The 23,504-nt window shown below is 30.3% G+C and overlaps 4 protein-coding genes across 6 annotated transcripts; 2 read left to right on the forward strand and 2 right to left on the reverse strand.

The window, feature by feature from the left end:
• Nucleotides 1-6,927: 6,927 nt before the first annotated feature.
• On the reverse strand, nt 6,928-8,505 carry LOC127239852 (uncharacterized). The gene is made up of 3 exons (XM_051258194.1): nt 8,187-8,505; nt 7,807-7,912; nt 6,928-7,359 (listed from the first exon to the last, which is right to left on the reverse strand). The coding sequence occupies exons 1-3, from the start codon at nt 8,247-8,249 to the stop codon at nt 7,256-7,258; spliced, it is 273 nt and encodes a 90-aa protein (XP_051114151.1). The 5' UTR covers nt 8,250-8,505; the 3' UTR covers nt 6,928-7,255.
• Nucleotides 8,506-9,011: 506 nt separating this feature from the next.
• On the forward strand, nt 9,012-11,267 carry LOC127239532 (60S ribosomal protein L23a). Of its 2 annotated transcripts, none has more exons than XM_051257727.1 (4): nt 9,012-9,088; nt 9,223-9,278; nt 10,210-10,576; nt 11,006-11,267. In XM_051257727.1, exons 2-4 carry the CDS (start codon nt 9,263-9,265, stop codon nt 11,088-11,090), a joined length of 468 nt encoding a protein of 155 aa, XP_051113684.1. In that variant the 5' UTR covers nt 9,012-9,088; nt 9,223-9,262; the 3' UTR covers nt 11,091-11,267. The 2 variants fall into 2 exon arrangements, with proteins under 2 accessions (XP_051113684.1, XP_051113683.1); XM_051257726.1 differs by having other exon boundaries at nt 9,042-9,104.
• A 4,105-nt stretch (nt 11,268-15,372) lies between these two features.
• On the forward strand, nt 15,373-19,399 carry LOC127239632 (type IV inositol polyphosphate 5-phosphatase 6-like). Of its 2 annotated transcripts, XM_051257870.1 has the most exons (10): nt 15,374-15,633; nt 15,770-15,807; nt 15,909-16,011; nt 16,117-16,159; nt 17,288-17,401; nt 17,562-17,982; nt 18,079-18,254; nt 18,374-18,482; nt 18,684-18,844; nt 18,998-19,399. In XM_051257870.1, exons 1-10 carry the CDS (start codon nt 15,621-15,623, stop codon nt 19,137-19,139), a joined length of 1,320 nt encoding a protein of 439 aa, XP_051113827.1. In that variant the 5' UTR covers nt 15,374-15,620; the 3' UTR covers nt 19,140-19,399. The 2 variants fall into 2 exon arrangements, with proteins under 2 accessions (XP_051113828.1, XP_051113827.1); XM_051257871.1 differs by lacking the exon at nt 16,117-16,159 and having other exon boundaries at nt 15,373-15,633.
• A 249-nt stretch (nt 19,400-19,648) lies between these two features.
• LOC127239633 (ras-related protein RABE1c-like) lies at nt 19,649-22,749 on the reverse strand. The gene is made up of 9 exons (XM_051257873.1): nt 22,615-22,749; nt 22,380-22,500; nt 21,590-21,662; nt 21,393-21,493; nt 20,761-20,826; nt 20,484-20,581; nt 20,333-20,395; nt 20,116-20,208; nt 19,649-20,035 (listed from the first exon to the last, which is right to left on the reverse strand). Exons 2-9 carry the CDS (start codon nt 22,450-22,452, stop codon nt 19,958-19,960), a joined length of 645 nt encoding a protein of 214 aa, XP_051113830.1. The 5' UTR covers nt 22,453-22,500; nt 22,615-22,749; the 3' UTR covers nt 19,649-19,957.
• Nucleotides 22,750-23,504: the final 755 nt, after the last annotated feature.

Below are 23,504 nucleotides of genomic sequence, written 5' to 3' on the forward strand. Positions count from 1 at the left end.
AAAAAATATATATACACACAACATAAATTATTGAAGTATGCTTCCACCATTTTTTTGGTATATACTTTACATTAATATTATAAAAGATATAATATATATATATATTCACACAAAATATATTATATTTTATATAAATAAAAAATTATAATTTAATTAATTTTTTTATATTATCGATATATTTCACTTAATATTTAAGAAACATATCAAATTAAAATACAAAACAAGTGTTCTATGTACTAAAACTCCGGCACTTCATGTTTATCTGCCACACATGATTCGTCTAATATAACTTATTTTGTCGGGCTTAATTTGCAAGGTATTAAGTCTGACCTGAGGTTTATCCAGTGCGTATTTTCGGATAGCGGCGGCATATTTGCACGTTATAAAATAATAATAATAATAAATAAATAAATAAATAAATAAAATAAAATCTTTATGTATCAATTAAAAATAACGCTGCCATATATGTACATATAGTCACGTGGCATATTTTTACTAAATTAGAATATATGAAATTAAAAACAAAAAAAAAAACAATTAAATTAAAAAGGCGTCGAGGCTGGGGGGATGAACAAAATGAAAGTGGCAAAAAAGGACAAAAGCTTTCCATGATATTAAACATTGTCGAAGGTAGACATGAAATACACCAATTATATACCATATATATATTACATACATAAAGACAACGTTACATGCCATAATGCATGTATGTAAGGATATACATGCACGTGCCGCCGTTCACGTATCTATCTCTATATATTTTCCATGTCATTTAAATGTATATATACTTTTTATTATAAAAAATAATAATAATATAGATATATTTTGTAAAAAAATAAAATTTTATATAATATAAATATTATTTATTTATAATTAATATAAAAAAATTTAACAAAAGAAATAATTTTAAATATAAATAAAAGATTTTAAGTGGATTATAATGATATATGATGTTATATATTACCTAGTTAATTAAATCGATTTATAATTTAATAAATATGCATTAAATTAGTAAAATTTATTAGGGTGTGTTTGTTTGGGGGATTCGATTGGATTTACACTATTCATCCAATTTTTTCCTCCAAAAAAATCAAATCAAACACCTATTTTTCATTTTTTATATTATACTAAAAATTAATTTTACATTCAAAACATCAAATCAACACCTATTTATATCACATTATACAATTATTCAAATTCAAAATTTTTACTATTCAAATCCCAACTCAAAATCCGAACCCTCAAACAAACACACCCTTAAATATAAAAAGGTACTTCTCCTCCGTCTCTTAACAATCTATCAATTTGTTTTTTTTTCTTATTTTGGTTGGGACGGAGGGAGTATAATATAATCAATAAATAATATTTTTTTCGTCTCAATTCAAAGTATCATTGTTGCCATTTTCGTCCGTATATATTTTCTATTTAGAAAAAATAATAATAAGCTAATTCAAAAATACTTGTAATTTTTATCTAAATTACAAACAATACATTATACATACAAGAAAAGTCAACTAACAAAAATGTGAAAATCTCTTACCCACTTCCACTAATAAATAAAATATTATTATATCTTTATTTAATACAAAACTTGAAAGGAGGGAGTAATAATTTAATAAAAAAATATTAAAATAGCAAAACCAAACAAAATCTATATTTTTATAAAAATTAATTATTTTTTCTCAAAGAAATAACGTATACAACTCCAAATAAAAACCCCTGCCATTAATGGCTTGTTAACAAGACACAGCAGAGCTCTTTAGAATTAATTTCCCGAAGAAGACGACGCAGTCCGAAAATCGTGAGAAGGAGCTTTCAATCATGTAATGAAGTTTCTAAAAATGGAATGCCGGGGATTCCGAGGCCTTTCTCCCCCTTTCCTCTTACAGCCACAATCTTTACCTCCTTTCTCCGAACACACTCTAAAACTACTACTTACCATGAAAACCTGCTGAGCTGACGTCACCCGATTTATCACACAGATTTTCGCTTCCTTCTTCTCAGGTAATAATTAATTCCAGAAACCGATGAATAATGTCGTCCTTGGAAGACGAAGACCGAGAAACGTTCGGTTCGGTTACATTCTCTGCAGTGACGTACAATTACAACTGATGTCGTGTTTTGGGAAAGCGAGATTACTGTTGGGCCTTTTCCTTTTTTTCTTTTTTATGTTTAGCCCAGTAAGGAAATGTCGAAAGCCCAGTTAGATTTTAATTGGGCCACGTGTTCCAATATATATATTGTTATTTACTGTACAAATCATAAATACATGATGTGCTTTTTCATAAAAATATTTCGACACACTTTTTAATTCATATTATAAATATAATATATATTTATCTAAAATGTATAAATATATATACTCTGCCTTTTTTAAAAAAAAATTAAACAATTTAATATAAAATATTATTTTTAATATTGCTGACATAATTTTTTTTATACTTCACATAGGAATTATCTCAAACTAGAAATGCAAAACAAGCACACCCTTTCAATAATATTCCATTTGTTTAATCTATATTTTTTTCAAAAAAATTATAGTAGATTAAACAAATAATATTATATCTCAAATCCCGACGTTTTAATGTTCACTTGTCACACATGGTTCGCTTAGTGTAATTTTTCTTGTCGGACTTAGTTTGTAGGATATAATATTTTTTTCGGGGTTTACCCAGTGCACACTTTTGGTAGCAACTGCGAATTTTCATATTACATTTGTATAAAAATTATATAAATATAAAAATATTTTTAATGTTAAATACAATAACACAAACAATAAACATGATCATAAAGGCTGACGGAGGAAATATTTTATTTATCCATAAAGGTGTATAAGATGATTTTGATATTTATGACTTTAAAAATACAAAAAATTAATAGTATTGTCAAAATAATTATGAGTATTCTAGTATTTAGATGTTATTACTTTTATTATAATTAAAAATTAATATTTTTAAGTAAAACGGATAAAAAATAATAATAAAAAAATTGTATTTAAATATACATCGGAGTGAAGAAAATGAAAACGAAACAAATATTACAAGCTAAAAGTAGATGATTGCCAATTCTTAAAAAAAGATAAAATAAAATTGCATAGCCTAGGACGACTAGGACTAGGGTAATGATAGCATAGGGACCAAGGCACGACTCAAGAAAAAAAGACAAAGATCTCTTCAATAGGAAGAATTTATTTATTATATTATATAGATTTTGTTGATTATTTTATTTTATTTTTAATGATTTGAAAGTCTGCAACGGTTATTCGAAAATACGTACCTCAAATATATGATATTTTTATACTCCCTTCGTTCCACATATTATGTCCACGTTGTCATTTCTGTTCGTCCCACATACCATGTCATTTTATCTTAATTTTAATTTATAATTATTTATATTATGAGATAATTATTTTTACTAATACATTTTTAATTATCTATTAATTACATTTTTTCTAAAATACCGTCTCTACGGTGTAGCACTCTGTACGTGGGACGAAGGGAGTATATATTTAAGGTGATGTACAATTAAGGATGATTGCCAAATTTTAAACAAAATAATTGAGGTGAAAAAAACACACACACACACAACATATCTTAAAACAAAAATATTTAAGAAAATAGTCCCGTAAATAATGACACGGTGGTATGGGGTTGGACGTGTGCCATTAAAAGTATTTTTATATTAATTTATATATTTTGTTTATAAAATAAAAAATTAATACTTTTGAATAAAATAAACAAAAATATTAAAACATAGTATTTTGCATTGAAATGTAAAAAGTAAAAAATAGTATATGTAAAAAAAATGAATCATAGTGACGAATACAGTAAAAATAATAATAATAAAAGAATCCATAAGAAAAATAGTTTTATTACACTCAAAGTTAGAGCTGGCAAAAAATGATCTGACACGATCCGACACGAAATAATTGGGTTTTAATCAAATATATCAATCTGATTATGTATATGGGTTGACACAAACCCGACACGATAATAAACGGGTCGGGTTAGAGTTTAGGCTCTCAACTCGAACCCAACACGACAATCCGATTATAATATATTAATATTGATTAATATATTTATTATATATAGAAAATAATCATAATTTAATAATTTTTTTATAAATTAATTTAAACTAAGTTCAATTTAAAATAATTCAATATAATTTACGCTCAAACCAATAAAAACTAACATAACACAATAACAAAAATAAAAAATTATTTAATTTGAATCAAGAAATTAGACTTAATTATATATACGGTTCAACACGAGTCAATCCGAACCCGACACGATAATAAACGAGTTAACACGAACCCGATACGATGATAAACGAGTCGGATTAAAATTGAGTAATTTAACCCATTTAAAATATTCAACTCGACACGAATCGATCATTGTTGGCTTTACGCAGAATTATATCGTAACGAATATTTATAATAATCAAATCAAATTTAGTTGATTGGACACCTCTGTGGGGAGTTGTCCCTGGACTTCACTTGTTGAGCCGTCAACAAAATTTCATACAACTCATAGATATGACAACAAAATATTAAAATACCAAATTTAAGACATTTTAACATAAATGAAATATATTTTTTTTATGCCACATGAATATTTTTCGAGATCATCTATTTTAGTACTAATTTGATAATTCTTTCGTCCCAAACATCTTGCAATATTTACTTTTTGGTATATCTTAAACACTCTGCAACATTTTTAAAATAGAAAATAATTAATTATATTTAATATCTACTTCACATTTTATCCCCTCACATCATTCAAATAAAAAAATAAAATATATATATTTTTCTTCATCACATCATCTAATTTCTAAATTATCATACTTAATACTATCCACCTAAAAATCTGTGCCAAAAGTAAATGTTAAGCACATTATTTGGGACGGAAGAAGTATAATTTAATGCCTTAAATTGCTATGAATTGAGTTATGTATGAGAATTTTGAAAATTTTAAAATAAAAATAAAAATAGAGAAATAAATGAAGGGTGCGATACGTGCGAAGGTATGCCCATGTTGCCACGTGTCGATCACCCATTGCAAGTCCACAGAGATGCATATAAATACACAAACAAACAGTCACATCTCCCAACGTGATAACGCCCACACGCTCCAGTTTAATTTAATTTGTTCCTCCAATAATGTTCTATTATTTCATTAATGCCAAACACACCCACAATCGTTGTCTTCTTTTATTTATTTATTTATTTATTATTTTATTTATTATTATTATTTTTTTAACAGTTGCAAATTAGGTTGGATAAGCTGACTGAAGTGTCAAGAATTTGAATTTATGATCACAAGTTCAATTTTCGCCACTAAATTATCTCTTACGGAACACCAACAATCGATTATATTATTGGTCTGTCTATTCAAATTTGATCAATTCTTTTTAATTAATAAATATTTTTATATTAATAAATACGACAAAACATATATTTTTACTATTAATTCTGCTCAAAATAATTCTGCCCATTAACTTTAACTTTGCCACTACATATATATATATATATGATAATTATTATTGTATTGATTTGGAGAAATTAGCCTAGAACATGTAAAATAGTCATGCTTTTAAAATAGACAGAAAACACATGTTATGCTTGTTGAAGACTTCCGCTTGATTATAAATAATTAATTGCTACGTTTCTTTAACAATTTGAATTTTTAGGTAAGACGATCATTTTGGATTCGACTATATATCAGAGTCTAAATTAAGTCTCGAGTCGAACCACTGTCCCAATTTGTGTGCAAGTTTTGCAGACACTATGCACTTAAGATATTGGTAATTGAAATATTAATTAAAAATATTTTAAAGAATATATTAGTAAATTAATAAAATATTTTTTTTTTAAAATTTTGTTTGAAATAAATTAAATATACAAATAATTATAATATAAAAAGATATAAACTATATCGAAATAAAAAAAAAAATAAAAAATACTCATTTCATTTCGTTCCACATAATTTAGTATTTTGATCGTTCTACATAATTTGTTAAATTTTTATATTTACTGTAATATAGACAATGTAGCAATAATATTTATGATTAGATTTAAATACTAAAAAATTTAAATTTAAATAGTTATATGATGCCATATAAATCGATATTGATAAGATGTTTTGAATTTAAATTTTTTTTTAGTATATATAATATAAAAAATAAAGATAAATATTTAATTTGATTTCTTAAAAAAAAATGATAAATAGTAAATTTTCGGAAAAATTCGTTAACGAACACACACGTAGAGAGTACGATGCAACATAGATACACTCGAGTACCTAGTCCTTTTTCCTCGTATCGCATCCAATCCAATTATATATATATTCAACGCCAGGGGATCATTCAAGAATCATATTGTAATATATACTACTATCTTCTTTCCAAACACCTTTGCAACGTTGTTGTTGTTTTTTTTTTTTTTTTTTTTTTTTTTTTTTTTTTTTATATGTCTCAAACATTTTGCAATATTTTCAAAATAAAAAATAATTCATTATATTTAATATTTATTCCACACTTTATCTCATCCCATCACACAAATAAAAAAATAAAATATATATTTATCTCTCCATCGCATCACTTAATTACTAAATTATTCTAGTTAATACTATCCACCTAAAAACAAATGTTGCACATTGTTTGGGACGGAGGGAGTACTGTATAAATCACTTAGGGTGTGTTTGTTTGGATGATTGGATTGAATTTACACTTTTCATCCAATTTTTTTCTTCCCAAAAACATCAAATCAAACCCCTATTTTTTATTTTTTATATTATACTAAAAATCAATTTTACATTCAAAACATCACATTGACACCTATTTATATCACATCGTACAACTATTCAAATTCAAAATTTTTACTATTCAAATCCCAACTCAAAATCCAAACCCTCGAACAAACACACCCTATAATTAATATATTTATTTATTCACCAATTTATATGAATTAATAATAGACAGAGGTAGTATTAAATGATTATATATAAGAGCCTATATAGGCGACGATAGCGACGGGTGTTGGGTACTGCTGTATCCATTCTCATACATCGCTGTCCTAATTGCCCAACCACCTACCTCCATCGTCATATATATATATATATATATATTATTTATTTATTTAACATCAGATCACAGCTGCTGCATACTCACACTCATACAGTCATACTCCTACTGCTTGATCAATCGATCGATCAGATATTTTTTTAATTAATATATATATATATATAATCTAATCGAATTATTCTGCACTTTTAGTTATCTGCGTTGTTGATGAAGATGATGATATCTTCTTTGCGTAGGCCTCGAAGAACTCCTTGTTCTCTTTCTCCAGCTCCTTCCACACTGCACTACCACTCACTCCTAATTAATTAATTATTTAATTTCATGCACACACAAATACATGTGTATATATATAGAGAGAGAGAGATAGAGAGACAGAGAGAGGGGGAGAGAGAGGATTTTATTTATAAATATATATATAATGTTATTGCATGTGTTTTGATTCAACTAGAACAATATTGTTTAAAGAAAATATTTTGAATTGAATAGGGAGAATTATATTTATTTTTTTAATTATTTTAATCATGTACAATAATAAATTGAAAAATAATAAAGAAAGAAAGGAATAATAAAAACTTGAGTTATTTATGAATTGTTTCGTAAGGAAAATAATATTTATTTATTTACTATATAAATACTTGTTTATATAATAAAAAGTTGGAAAAATATCTAATATAAATAAAAGGTTGCAAGTGTGGGTAGGGTGTAGGGGGTACTGGGGTAGGGTACCTGTAGATGTAATGACTGGGGTGATATTTGCATGTTTGGAAAGGGCTTCCATGCACTCCTCTTTGCTCATCTTGAACACTATGCACTCTTCTATCAGGTGCTGCACCTATATTATATATCATATATATATATAGACAGAGAAAGTGTAATTATGTGTGTGTTCGTGCATATATGAGACAGAGAGAGAGAGAGAGACAAACACTCACTCACACTACACTACACACTCTCCATACATAAACAAATATATATATAGAGAGAGAGAGGTACTGTACCTGCAGGTACGCCCACATATACATATATATATAATATAGAAAGAGAGAGAGAGAGAGAAACATACACTCCACATATCAAAAACCTTGAAATTAGAAAACCAGAATTACCATATGTATATACTGAGCTGAAGAAGACGAAGACGACGACGAAGAAGCAGATTCCGATCCCATGATCTTCTATCTTATATCTATATATATTGAGAGAGAGAGAGAGAGAGAGAGGTAAGTATGGTATCTTCCCTGCACCTTTGAAACTCCTCACACCACTCGATCGATCATCAATCAATCCCAGCCGTCCAATCTAGGGCACCAACAACGAACAGCACAGACTACAACGAGGAAGAAGAAAAAGAAGAAAAATCACAATTGACAGCAGAAATAACAATAATACTCTACTAATATAAAAATTGAAAGCGTAAAACTGCACGACTGTATGTATGTATATATAGAGAGAGAATTAAAGAAGATGAGAGAGAGAGAGAGAGAGAGAGAGAGAGAGAGAGATGAGGTATTCGAGAGGGGAGTCAGCAGTCCCACGTGGGAGACGGCACGCGATTGGTCGGGAGGAGATTAGGCCGGATTTTGCTAAGCGCGCGGCCATCGTCGTTTGTGTTTTAGTGGCCCCGTCACGTGGGCTCACGTGCCCCACTGGGCCCGATCCATTCCACCCCACTATATAAATATATATATTTTTTTATTGTTTTAGGAAAGTGTTATTTGGGCCTGACAAAAGGCCCACGGTCATGTCATTTTCTTGTACTATTATGTGACAGAAATTGGGGTTTTTGTCGTTTTCTTGTTTCGAGGATGTTTGGCGCAATGAAAGCTATACCTCATGATCAAACTGGAATCTCCATCTTTGATGTTCGAAGATCGGACGGCTCAGATTGATGCCCGTTTTGGTTTTGGGCCTCAAATGCGGGCCTTAGGCCCAATTAGTTCTTCACTTTAGAATATGGTGCTCTTTAGAAAACCCTAGATTGGCATTGGCAAGCAAGGAGGCAGCGCAGGTACTCGTCTTCTCAGGTTTTCGCTGTGGCTTTTCGTTTTTGCTGTTTTTTCGCTTGAGTTTGTTTGCAATGGCGCTTGGATTTTTCGTTGGGGGTTATTTTGAGCGATTTTTTATTTTATTTTTTCGTTGCAGGTGAGGTTTTACGGTCGTGTAGGGTTTGCTTCGGTTCGAGATGGCGCCGGCTAAAGGTATGACTTCTAATCTGTACGATTTCGTGAAGAAGCTGTGGTGTTATTGGATTTTTTTTTTTTTTGAAGCATTATTTAAGATTAGTGTCTTTGTTTGTGAGTTTTCTGTGTAGAACTTAAAGGCACACCTGAAACTTGGTTTTTTGGAATTTGATTAATGCTGTGTTGTTGTTGCGAAGGATTATGGATAGAGATCTTCGTGACATTTTGTGTAATAGATTGAGAACCATTGTGTATTTATCATGCTAGTGTTTAGATGTAGCTACTTGGTTATAATTTGGACGTTGAGATAAGGATTTGAACAATGCTGGTTATGTTCAGACACTGTATCTCTTAGTTGTGTTGCATTGTGGCATTCATCACGTCGAGATCGGCTATGTCTATTGATTTATTATCCTACATATATGTTTGCATTCGAGATAATTTTGAATTTGGAATCATATTTATTTCTTGCCTAGCTAGAAATGTATATTATGGCTCTACACTAGGATTCTGTTTTAGTTTAATTGTGTTCCTATTGACATTGATGAGTGTGTTAGTTTGTGTCTTGGATTTGGATATCTTTTATTGGGAAAATAGGTTTTGGATACTTTGTTTTAAATGAAAAAGAGAAATATTTCAGGATGAATAAGATGAACAAAAAAAAAAAAAAAAAAGGTTGAAATCACAAACAAACACAATTATAGTTTTGATTGGTTGTAAATGAAAAGTCATCCATCTTCGAAAAGGCTATTTTCTGTTGCTATGCAACTCAAAGGATATTATCAACGAGTGTTGTATTCAACTAGATGTATATGCCCTATTCCCGACAAAGTAATATGCTTTTTATAAAATAGATTATCATCTGTTTGATGTAGTCGAACGATTTGACATCATCCTGTGATCATACTCTTATTGTCTTTGTTAATTTTACCCTTAATCTTATGTGCAGCTGATCCTGCAAAGAAGTCAGATCCTAAGGCTCAGGCCTTGAAGACAGCAAAGGCTGTGAAATCGGGTGCAACAGCCTTTAAGAAGAAGTCGAAGAAGATCCGCACTAAAGTTACTTTCCATCGACCAAGGACATTGAAGAAGGAGAGAAATCCCAAGTACCCGCGGATCAGTGCACCACCTCGCAACAAACTTGATCATTACCAGATTCTTAAGTATCCTCTCACAACTGAATCTGCCATGAAAAAGATTGAAGACAACAACACCCTTGTTTTCATTGTTGACATTCGCGCTGACAAGAAGAAGATCAAGGATGCCGTTAAGAAAATGTACGACATTCAGACCAAGAAGGTCAACACACTTGTCAGGTATCGGATTATTTCATTACTTCAATTGCTATAACACATGGATACAAAATTTTAATTTTTTTTTAATATGCTTCCAAGTCAAGTTATTTTAAAAATGATCGGATGTACTACTTTACTTCATGCCCCAATTTGTATATGTATCTATATGTCCAATATTCTTGTAATTATTGGTTCCCTCGTCACAAAAATATTATAGCTTTTAAAAAAATGGATTTTGTTGTAATTTTATAATTTTACAATGGCTGTTTCTATACCCAACCTGGACTAGATCCCATTCCTCCATAAACATCATAATATTTTCTACTTTACATAACTTGGAAATGGCGAAGCATATTATCAAATTTGTTTTCCAATCATGTAGTTGAAACCTAATTAGTTCTATGGATATGTTTTATTAGTATCTTGACTGCTACATCATTTATATTTCAGGCCGGATGGCACTAAGAAGGCATATGTTAGGCTGACACCCGACTACGACGCTTTGGACGTTGCAAACAAAATCGGCATCATCTAAGCTATAGGAACTTCAGTTTTCTGTTGGGAATTTTTGTGAAGTTGAATTCTTAATTAAAGTTTTCTGCATTGCAGCTGCTTCATAGAAGTTTTTATAGCATTATTGCTTGACCTCTCCTTACACCAACTTTATGCATGTTTCTTAATATTTCATCTATATATATGATATGTTAGGTTATATGTCGTAAACATAGGATTTAAATTTAATTATCCTCATAAGTAACATGTCTTGTGATTTAGCATCTTACTATTTGTGCTGTCCTATCCCCCTTTTTTTTTTTTTTTTTCACTGAATGACAAAATTTTGCTGAAATTATTTCATACATGTTTGTTCTCTAGAGTGGATATAAATATTTGTGTATATATATATGAATATGTATTTTTTTTATTTTGGTTATATATATATATATTTAATCTTGTCCCATTCTCTATAAATTTTAGTTGACTGCAATAGTAGCCATTACTATATTAATGTGTGTGTCTGTCTGACATATGTTTGCAGGATTAATGTTTGTTTGTGCAGAGGTGGTTAGGCTACACTACCAAACAGGTCACAGGTGTCTTCATTCAACTCTGCCCTTTCAACAACAGCTGCAAATCTACCAAGTTGAATTTTAAGGTACTACATGGCACAATACTATGCTAACAAATATTTTACTGGATATGGTTTCTTATTGCATTACTTTTCTGTTATGGGTTTACTTGTTTTTGTTTTAAAATATAATTAAAAAAATAAAATTAGGTACTTATTTCTGCTACATAAAAGTATTTGAACTTTTTTATGTATTTTTAAGTAGAAAATAATACTTTTTTTTTTGTTTATTTTATTATAAAGATAAAAAGTAACAAAAAAATATGCATTTATATGGAAGGGAGTATTAGATATGTGATTATTATTTTTATTTATTTTTTCTTTTAAATTGAAATTTTGAGTTGGATTTTATGTTTTAATAGAATATATATGTGTATGATGTGGAAGATGTTATTTGTTGTAGATTGAATATTATAATAGTAAAATTTATGTTGAAACTCAGCCTTAAATGTAATGTTTTAAAGTGAGAATAGGAGTTTTGATACAATGTTTTAACTGTCTAATTTGGGGAATATTTTTATTATTTTTTATCATGGAATGAATAGTGTAAGACTTTTATTTACATTTTGAAACTAATAAAAATACGATTTTAAACTATGTATTATGTGTGTGGTATTTTAAATAAATTTTTTACAAAAAAAAAGGAGTTTTAGGTGTCAATGAGAAATATGCATTTAATTAGGAAAAAAATTAATTTATTGGAAAATGACTAGTTTAAGCCCTTTTTCATTTTTCATTTTTTTTCCAATTATAATTTTATGATTTTTATATAAAAATATTTTCTATTCATCAATTTATAGAGTATTTTTTTTTTTTTCATAAAAATATAGTAGATTTTTTTTTTTTAATACATTTATTAAATTTATATCCTATTAATATTATACTTATTTACAAATATATTATAATTGTTTATAAATTCAAATTATCAAAATTTTTTTACTTTATTAACTTATTCATATATTTATCAAAATAATATTAATTTATGTTATAATTAATTACTATAATACTATATTAATTAAATTGCTTGTTCAGCTAATAGAGAGTATACTATTTAATATTTTTATGGATAGAGAGAGAGTATTATTATTTTCTTACAAATGTTATGTCTTTTTTTTTTTTTTTTTTTTTTGTTTTTTGCATGTTAAATTTATACTTTTTAGTTATTTATAAATGTATTATTGAAATTTTAATAAATAACAATTAATTTGTCATTATATTTTTACTATTTTTAATAAATTTCTTGTACTAACTATAACTTATTTTTTTTTTTTATTTAAAATATTATTATTTTTTGTTTCTGTATTGAAATGAATATACATACATAAATTAATTTAAATGGAAAAGACATGGTTACTATTTCCGTGAGTGTGATGAAACCAAATCACACCTGTGGATTACATTTGGTAGGAATACGCACTAATTACTTTTTTTAATTACGTGCTTAGGAGTGATTAAGGAAGTGGTTTAGGTTTTTAATTCCGGCACTTAGCATAGAGCTGCCACGTATTGATAGTGTAGTACATTAATTGCAGATTATATATTAGTTTAGTGTAGATTAAGATTTTCCAGATTTGCTTTGTTCACTTTTTGAGGTTTAAAATAAAATAAAAGTAGAAATTGCATTAATTAGACATGTGTAAGTAGGAAATTAGATTATTGATGATGACCTGTCACACTAAAATATCGGATTTACTGTGTTGCCCGAAAAGAAAACAATTGTGTAGGGTTGACATCTGTGTCTCCACATATGTCATTTATTGGGTAGTATTGTTATTATTATTTATATTTATATTTATATTTTTATATATAAATATTATCCAACTCTGTATGTATGTATGTATACATTGAATGTATCCAGTTCAGTCGCCAGTGCCTTGGTCAATATATATATATATATATGTAAGCCATGGTGCAAATTTGGGGCTTATCTACTCCCGTTCCTCTACTTTTATTTGATTTTTAAAATTATAAAATAATGTCATTAGGGCTACTCGCATTATTATTATTATTATTATTATATTAAGTATTTTATTTTTTTGTTATTTATATAATTCAAAATACTGAAATATTTTTAAAAATATAAGTAATATTCATTTTGTCCCAATTAAAAGTTAATTTTTACGTGTTCCATTTAAAAATTACATACGCATTCCCCTTGACTAAGTGCTAAATAATGAGCTAAAAGAGATTGACTAAATGCAAAATAATGATCTAAAACTGATCAATTTAATTTACGTGACAGACGAATTAAACCATAAGCCAAGGCTGTGTTTATTTTGTGTTTTCAACTATACCGTATCATTATACTCCTAATTTATTATAATAATATATAAATATTTAACAATATTGAATTGTTTTTAACAAATATTTATTTATTACAAATTCAAAAAACCAAAAATACTCTAAAATACAGACAATCGTATCCATAGATTTGTGAGATAATCTTCTTGAATCTCTAAGTGCATTTGTACATACGTATGGATGTAGCCACAGAATCAACAAGATGCAAATTTGCTTCTTTTGATATGATACTGTTATTTTCAGTTTCTCTTAACACAACATTATTGAGGTAAAGAAAAAAAAAAATTAATATATATATATATATATAAATAATAAGGGACAATGTATATATAGATATATATATATATATTTCTATTTTTATACCAAAAAAATATATAATTTGGAGTCCCTATATGGATATACATATAATATAGAGATATATATAGTTAAAATGTTGATTAGATTTGATTAGCACATAAAAAATAAATAGTTTAATGTTTACCTATTTATAAAGTACTTATCTTGAAAATCAGCATCATGTTTGATTGTTATCTCCCGCATGGAGCTGTAAAAAAATTGATACGATACGATAATTTTATATAAAATAGTTGGATTTAGGTTAAGAATTTTGATTTTATCATATATATATACGGATTGATACGAAACCAACATCATAATAAATAGTCGGATTATGATTGAGCCCTTAACTCGAATTCAATTATATAATTCTATTTTTTGATAATGAGCTTACGTATTAATTTAAAGAAAAATCAATTTTAAATAATTCAATATATATATAGTAGAATCGACCAAATCTAACACAATACGACAATCCGAAAAGAAATAATTAGATTTTAATCAAGAATTTCAATCTAATTATATAAAAGTCAACACGATAATAAACGCGTCAATACAAACTCGAATTTATAATAAACGAGTCAGACTAGCTAGAATAAAGTGATAAAATAAAATACTCTCTACGTCTCACTTACCGTGTTCACTTTTACATTGTCTTCTGTCCCATTTATTTTTTCACTTTCTATTTTTGAAAAAGAATTATAGACTTTAATTACATATTATATTTTTTAATTTTAATTAGACTAATGGATTATTTTAGTTTTAATCCAAAATTATTTTGATTATACGATAATTATTTTCATTAATATATTTTTAATTATTTAATAATTAAAATTCTCGTAAATTCTGGCGTCGACAGTAAACGAAACACTGTAGGCTCAAGGGAAGGAATATGTATATATATATATTTTGTGGAATGGCATAGCTTATCATAAAATTACAAAAACCAATGAGAAGCTTCCACGGATTTTTTTAATCCTACAATAATAAATTATTTAATTTTATGATTGCGCTTTCTTCTCTGACTGACTTCCCAAAACCCAACAGACAATACCACACCATAAGTACATATGTTTATATAAATTCGGACACTGCTCCCACGTTTTTCGCTCCTCCCTGTCCTGTCTCCAATCCCCAATCATTTCCAAATCAAATATTCATCAAACGATTTTAATTTCTTTTACATTTACAGATCGGATCGAACCGAATCGAGCAAACTGTGTTTTCGAGAAGATTGATCGATTCAACTGCGCTGCTTTAATTACCCTGCAGATACAGACGTGCTGTGCGTATGTCTGAAACATGAACTCACGAGGTTCGTACATCATCTTACTCTGCTCTTTTTTAAGGTTCAATTCTCGCATATTCATAACCGTATGTTTTGAGTAGTTGATGTTACTGCGTTTCGATTTTGTATTAATTTCCTTTCGCTGTGTGTTCTTACACTGTAGGAACTGAGACAATGAGAGAACAGAAAACCTATCGCAAGGTACGGTAATCTCAGTCAGTATATTGCATATTAGTTTTTAAACAACATATATATATATATTTGTATGTATTCTGAAGTTTGTAATTAACTGACAATTGCAGTCGTCATCATGGCCGAAAGTGGTGGCCAGAAAGTGGTTGAAGATGAACTCTGCTGCATGCCATGGATTTCATCAGTCGGATTATTACAAAACTTCTACCTCAGGTGTGTTTTTATTTATTTATTTTTATTTTAATCGATCACTTTTAAGATTTAAATTTATAATTCTGTATGCACGCTTATCACTTATACTGTTTTAATTTATTACAGAACGAGAAAACGGACGGTCAGGATTGGACGTAAACCAGCTTAGGTAAAAACTTTTCAAAGGCTTAAATAAGCAATCTTAATTATTAATTTTATGGAAATTGTTGAAATTAAAATTTGCAGTGTCTAATTTCGATTTTTCCTTCCAACTTTTGTCAAATAAAATTACTATTATTATTATTACACACTTGACTTTATGCTTCAAACAGGCTTTGATCATATGATTGAAACAATAATAAGTGATTATTGATGGACTCGCTCTGTCTTTTTATACATGAACTATAATGCCTTCTACAAGAAAATACGGAGTGTATTTGATACAAATAAACTATTAACAGAAAATTAAACTTATTTTTCATGATTGTTTGAATAAAAAAAATTAAGAATTGAAAATTAAGTAAAAAGAATTAGAAATGGCAATGGATCATGGCATATCCGGACCTGACCAATTTATTTGGGGACGGATCTAATCAATTGAGTATCGGGTCGGATATGAGTCGTATATTGTGTACTCTTATCGGGTCCGGGTTAGATCTCACCTGGATCCGACCCAGACCACATTAATATTTTAATAGTATATTAATTATATATATACAATAATTTTTAATAACATAAATTATATCAAAAATATTTTTTATTATTTTATTATAATATTTTTGGATAAAATATATAGGTCAAGTGCGGGCCGAGTCCAATTTCAAGTTCAAATTTAAGAATTGTAAAAAATTTCGCACATTTGTTAGATTCATCGGGCCTTGTTGAGATTGTTGGGGTTGGATTCAGATCTGTCGGGTCCGGATATAGCCGAGTCCAATTCGAATTTCGGGTTCAACAATATGTATTCAGGTCAAGTCTTAGGTTCAACTGGATACGACCTATACCTGACCAATTGTCAATATAAAAAATTTATATATGTTATTTCTTAAATCGAATCATATATGTTATTTCCTATATCTTTTTATTTAAATTCTCTATATTACTAAAATAAAAATCAATTCGTTTAATGTTAAATTACCTCGGTGCAATTTTATTCCCTAATATAATTTCTCCATAATTTCAACGTTATAATTAAGGTACTAATGTCCTAAGTTTCAATTAAATAAATAACTATTGATTGGCTTCTCTATATATATATAGTTATATAATGTCTATAATTCTGTCTATCTACCTGCAGGACGTTTGTGGGGACATGGAACGTAGGAGGGAAAACACCAAACAATGATCTAAACCTAAATGATTGGTTAAGGACTGATCATTTTGATTCACCTTCCGACGTATACGTACTCGGGTACATATATATTATGTTTCTTACAAGATATCATACATACATTGAATTATAACATATCATAAATATACTATGACGGTATATAATATATACTACTAACTGCCATATATAAACTTGTCTGTTTTGGACACAACCAATAACACTCCCACTACATCAACCGTAGGTTCCAAGAGATTGTACCGTTGAACGCCGGAAATGTGCTCGGCCCCGGCGACTCCGGCATGGCGCGAAAATGGCTCTCTTTAGTCCATGCAGCTCTGAATCCCGACCCCGATGACGACGAGGCCAGAATAAGCTCCTCCGACGATCTGATCTCTTCCTTGGGAGATAATTTCTCGAGCTTGCGGTCGAGCTCGTGCTCTAGCGAAGAAGAAGGCTTCAACAGTTTGGGTCCTAGCTCTAGCACTAGCACGAGCCCGATCCACGAGCATTTAGCACAACAACATAAGTACCGGTTAGCGGCTAGCAAGCAAATGGTCGGGATCTTCCTATGTGTGTGGGTTCGCCAAGGCTTGTACGGACATATATCACGTACCAAGATCTCGTGCGTCGGGACAGGCCTCATGGGATGCCTCGGAAACAAGGTTTGTTTAGAATGATTTTATGTAATAGCCGTGTTATAAATGTTTATTGCTCGAAAGCGCTATGTCTGAACAAGACCGTTTGATCGAATTTTTCAGGGGTCGGTGTCTATAAGCATGACGCTAGACGAAACAACGTTTTGCTTTGTGTGCACCCACCTGGCGTCGGGAGAGAAAAGAGGCGACGCGGTGAGGAGAAACTCAGATGTTGCGGAAATTTTGAAGAGGACGCGATTCTCGAATTCGTGTAAACCCGAGCAGATTTTGGATCACGAGTAAGTTAGTTAAAAGAGATAAAGCCGTAAACATAAGAATGTAATGGTTACATGATAATAGCTCAGTTGGTTATTGCGCGTTGTTCTAACCATATATGTATGTATGCGTGTGTAAACAGCAACATAATATGGCTGGGGGACTTGAACTACCGGCTGGCGTCCATCTGCTGCAATACATACGAACTGTTAGAACGCCAAGATTGGCAAGCCCTGATGGAGAAAGATCAAGTAAGTAAACACGCACACATATATATATATATATAGTCAAGAAGTTTATGAATATAATTTGATAAATACACACTCTACACTTTTGTTGTCTAAAGGGAGTATGGTAATTGTTATTGTCTTTTATGATTTGACACAATATATCGTGTGCTAATAGATAATACTGATGTTGAGATTTGGTGTGGGCATTGCATTGCATTGCAGCTAAGAGTGGAGCAAAAGGCTGATGGAGGAGTGTTTAAAGGGTGGGAAGAAGGGGACATAAGTTTTGCTCCAACATACAAATATCTCACCAATTCAGACAAATACTACGCCGCCACCAATTCATATCAAGACAAGCCTAGGCCCAGGAGAACGCCTGCCTGGTTAGTACATTCCTTTCATTCTAATTGCCAACCATTAACTAATAAAAACATCCTTTAGAAAGAATCAATCAAACAAATAACCAAATTATGAAGATGATAATGTTATAAAGTATTTATCTCTGTTGAGTTTTATTAATTATTAATCACTAATAGGTGCGATAGGATTCTGTGGAAAGGGGAAGGGATTAAGCAGATGTGCTATGAGAGAAGTGAGACAAGGTTTTCTGACCATAGACCTGTCTACTCCCTCTTTTCTGTCCACCTTGCTCCTCATTCTAATTCAGATTGCCAATAAACAACAAGATCGATTTATTTTCCAAGTTACGCAAAACAAAATACAAACAAACACTACCCCATCAATAATGTTAGAAGCCCAGCCCATGCTTTAAAACTTCTTCTATAATTAGAATTGGGCTTGGGCTTATTGGGCTTTTGGCCCAACCCCATGATGCAAGAACGACTGAGGGAGGGCTGTGCTGCTGTGTTATTTGTAGTGTGGAAAAATCTTTTGTATCTTTAGAAATACAGAGTGAAATGAATGAATGCATTTCCATTTTCATTACTATTTAAATTTTACAAACATTGCCTCCACAATATTCATTATTTTCGCTTAAACCCTGTTTGGTTGCATAGATTGAATTACTTCGAATCTAAAATACTAACTAGAATTCGAAATCAAGAATCAACTTTAATTGCTAATGAATTTCAAAACTCACAAACTGAGAAACAAAAAATGCAAACAATCATGCATCCGTATTCCTAATTCCTAACAAAGCAGAATAGAATATGAATACTCAGTCAAGATGAAACTTCAAGCAATTAGTTCAAAGTAGCGTAGCTAATATTCTGACAAAATCTCATTACAAGAAAAATATTAAATAATAATGGCAATTCAATAAAAAAAACTGTCACTAAACACAAATTCAATCTCATGACATAGCATCATCATCGCCGTCTTCGTTGTTGTCAAAGAATAATAATAATAATAATAATTAGAGGAGGGGTAGTAACCAGCCATACAAGGACCATGGAAAACAAACATGAATGATCTGACCTGACCTGTGGCTGCTGTGCCGAAAATCTAAGGGGAGCGAACCGAACCAATTTTGATGATCAACCACAGCAACTTGATTTTTGAGCAGCTGCTGCTCCGCCATTCTGATCTTGTTGGCTGATCTTTATGGCCTGTGGCTGAAAGACAACGGGGGGCCGTATTCGTAATGGAATTCTATCGACAAATATGTACATGGAATGTCGCTTTATAATTATACCTCTGCCTTTGCGTCGGATTCAGCAAGTCTTTGCTTTATGTCCCTAGCTATTGAGAAGAACACCTCCTCCACGTTCATGTTTGTCTTAGCACTCTGTTTAGAGTAATGGTTAATCCGATTTTAATATATTTTATATACATATGTATTCGACAAAGTTAGTTATACGAAAATAAAACTCAAATGAAGTGTGGATACTAATACAGTATACGATGCTTACAGTTTCAAAGAATTTGATCCCGTATTCATCTGCTAGTGCTTGGCCCTTGGATGTGGGTACAGCCTGCAGAAGTAAGGGTCTGAGTTAGATTACAGTCGAAAGCAAAGCAGGATTAGAGAGAAGTGTGGATGAGAGAGAGAGAGAGAGAAACCCTTTTGCTTTCATCCATATCAGCCTTGTTGCCCACCAAAACCTTGTTGACATTGTCAGATGCATGCTGTTCAATGTTTCTGATCCAATTCCTGATGTCTACAGAAAGGAGTAAAATGAATTCCAACATGAAAATACAATGTAGAATGGGTAGCAACCATAAGAAAATAGAACACTAGTTCATAAAAAACAGAAGAATAAACCAGCAATATAATTAGTTCATCAGGCTGAAAGGAGATATTTAGGAGAAGTAGAGTGGGGTTTTGATGAGTTATTACTGTTGAAAGATGACTCATCAGTGACGTCGTAAACCAGCAATATACCCATTGCTCCACGGTAGTATGCTGCAAAATAATTAGTTCATCAGACACAAATCTTATAAAATCCAAGAACAAGGGGAAAATGTACATTTTGGAAAGGATCTAAAAGCCTCATAGAGAAAAGACTTATTGAACAAGCAAAATCATCCCTACGAAAACTAGCATCTCTCTGGAAATCAGAACCAAATTCTTTTCTTAGAGACTACATTTGAAAAGGCCAGCATATATTGTACCACTACTATCTGGTTTGATCCTTAATTATTTACTAGCATGACAAATTACACATTTATCGAACCAGCACATATAAGTCCTCAGTTAACAGAGCAGCTAATCAATAGTCCTTGAGGACTCACAAACACAAAAACAATGGAAAATATATGTGTCAGTTTTTATTATAAATACATGGGCAGCAAGTGGCACTTCATATATCTAAGTGTGATATATCATTTGCAAAGATGTCTCAAAAACATAAAAGTAGGTCCTGTTTCCAGAAGAAACCAGTTGCAGCTGAAATCAACCACTAGTTTAGCTTATGCTCAAGAAAAAAAAAAAGAAAAAAAAAAGGAGGCAAAGAATCCCAGCATCAATACCAGTAGTGATGGTCCGGAATCTTTCCTGGCCAGCAGTATCCCAAATCTGCAGTTTTATTCTTTTACCATCAAGCTCTATAGTCCTTATCTTGAAATCAATCCTGCATGAACAAAAAATCAGAAAAGGGAAAGAAGTTTGCTGAAAGCCTGACTGAAGAAGAAGCTTTATATATATCGACAGATAGATCTAAACCAACCCAATGGTAGTGATGAAACTGGTGGTAAAAGATCCATCGGAAAATCGTAAAAGAAGGCAACTCTTACCCACACCTGTAGAGATGAAACATGATATTATAAGGAATCTCTATGGCAAATAAAAATATACAGCACCTAGTTATGAATATATCCATTATTTAAGGTAAACGAGCGAAATCAATCAACATTCAGTAGGACAGATTCTGAGGTAACAAATCTACCAATCCTAAAACAAATTCAAAACCAAAGATTCTTCAAAAACTACTAACAGATTTTATATATTTTTCGATTCTTTTAGAGCTAGCTTCGAGTAACTGACTCAAACACTAGTCAAATGTATAAAATATCAGAGATCTCCTGCAAATAGAGAATTCAAGTATTGTCTGATCCCAGCGTTCAGTAATTTTTTAAGTTTAAAAATGTGAAATCATTAGTGCCTACATACTTGTAACGTAATATTGATTCAGCAATACCTACGCAGTCAAACAGTGATTCTTATACTGTTAGAACATACACTGCATTTGCGTCTCCAACAATATCAACACAGATAAGAGATTTTTTGCTTTTATCAGTGAATCCTAAGGCATAAAATTTTCACTCTCATCACGGCAAATCACCGTCGAGTGAACAATGGATCCTCAAAATCTACATAACCGAAAAACTATTAAAACTACGAGAATATCCAAAACCAATACATTTCCTACATCTAAAGGCATACAAACAAAGCACTAACCATGAAATCTATCAAACAAAAACAATTGGAGGATCCAGAACGGAGTGAGAAACACGCACCGCTGTCGCCAATCAAGAGGAGCTTGATGAGACAATCGTAATCGGCTCGGGCTCTGGCGGGTGGGGCAGCCATGTGTTTGCTTCAATATATCAATCAATATTCGTTTCCCCAAACCAAACCCTAGCAGGACACAATGAATGGATCAATTCATTCAATCAATCAATCACATTTTCGATAAAGCACACGAAAATTAGGAAGGAAATCGAAATTTGAAAACTGGAAGAGAGCGATTACCAGATCGTAGGGAAGAGTGAAAAAAGGGATCTGGCGAAATGATGATAGACGGACGGACGATGAATGAAGAGAAAAAAGAGGAGGGAGGGAAACGTCCCTGCGACGTCAGCTGCGGTCGGCCGTTGAATTCTTCATTTTCCATTTTCTTTATTTATTTATTTACATAATAATATGCTTTTTATTATTTTAAATAATATTACTATCTTATTAACAAAATTAAAGAAAATCGAAATTGTCACTTGTAAATATACATATTTAAGATTAAATATTCGATTTGATGATGGTAAAAGCATTTGTATGTGTTTTGATATACATAACACGGATGATAAAAATAATAACAGTTGAAATGCAACATCAATGCAAGTGGGCCAACCCACGGCTGCCGGCCCAATAAAAGATCCGGCCCAAACTTAATCCAAATTTTAGATATTAATTCTTTTTTACGTCCCACCCCTTTCTATTTTTATAAATTTTACTAATTTTTTAAACATATTTAACAAATATAAATGGACTACTCAAAACCCATGTATTTCTATCTCTTTTTAATTAACAAATATTTTTATCTACCTTTAAAACTCTCATTTTTTTATAAAAACTAATTTATAATAATGATAAATAAATATATATATTTATATTCATTTTGATTATATAAAATTTTATCGTATATATTTTATTCAGATATAATTTTAAAAATATTTAAAATACCAACAACACTACACATATAAAAAATAATAAATCTACACTACCTAAAATACCTTATCACTAACAAAAAGGGTCATCTTTCCAGGGAGATAGTATTTTTTTAATATAATACAATTAAAAAACTAATATTTATTAAAGAAAAGATAATAATAATTGAATATTTATAATTTAAATTTTCGGTACCAAAA

The sequence above is a fragment of the Andrographis paniculata genome, unplaced genomic scaffold, assembly GCF_009805555.1.
Source record: "Andrographis paniculata isolate CXL003 unplaced genomic scaffold, ASM980555v1 Contig78END, whole genome shotgun sequence".
NCBI classification, from domain to species: Eukaryota; Viridiplantae; Streptophyta; class Magnoliopsida; order Lamiales; family Acanthaceae; genus Andrographis; species Andrographis paniculata.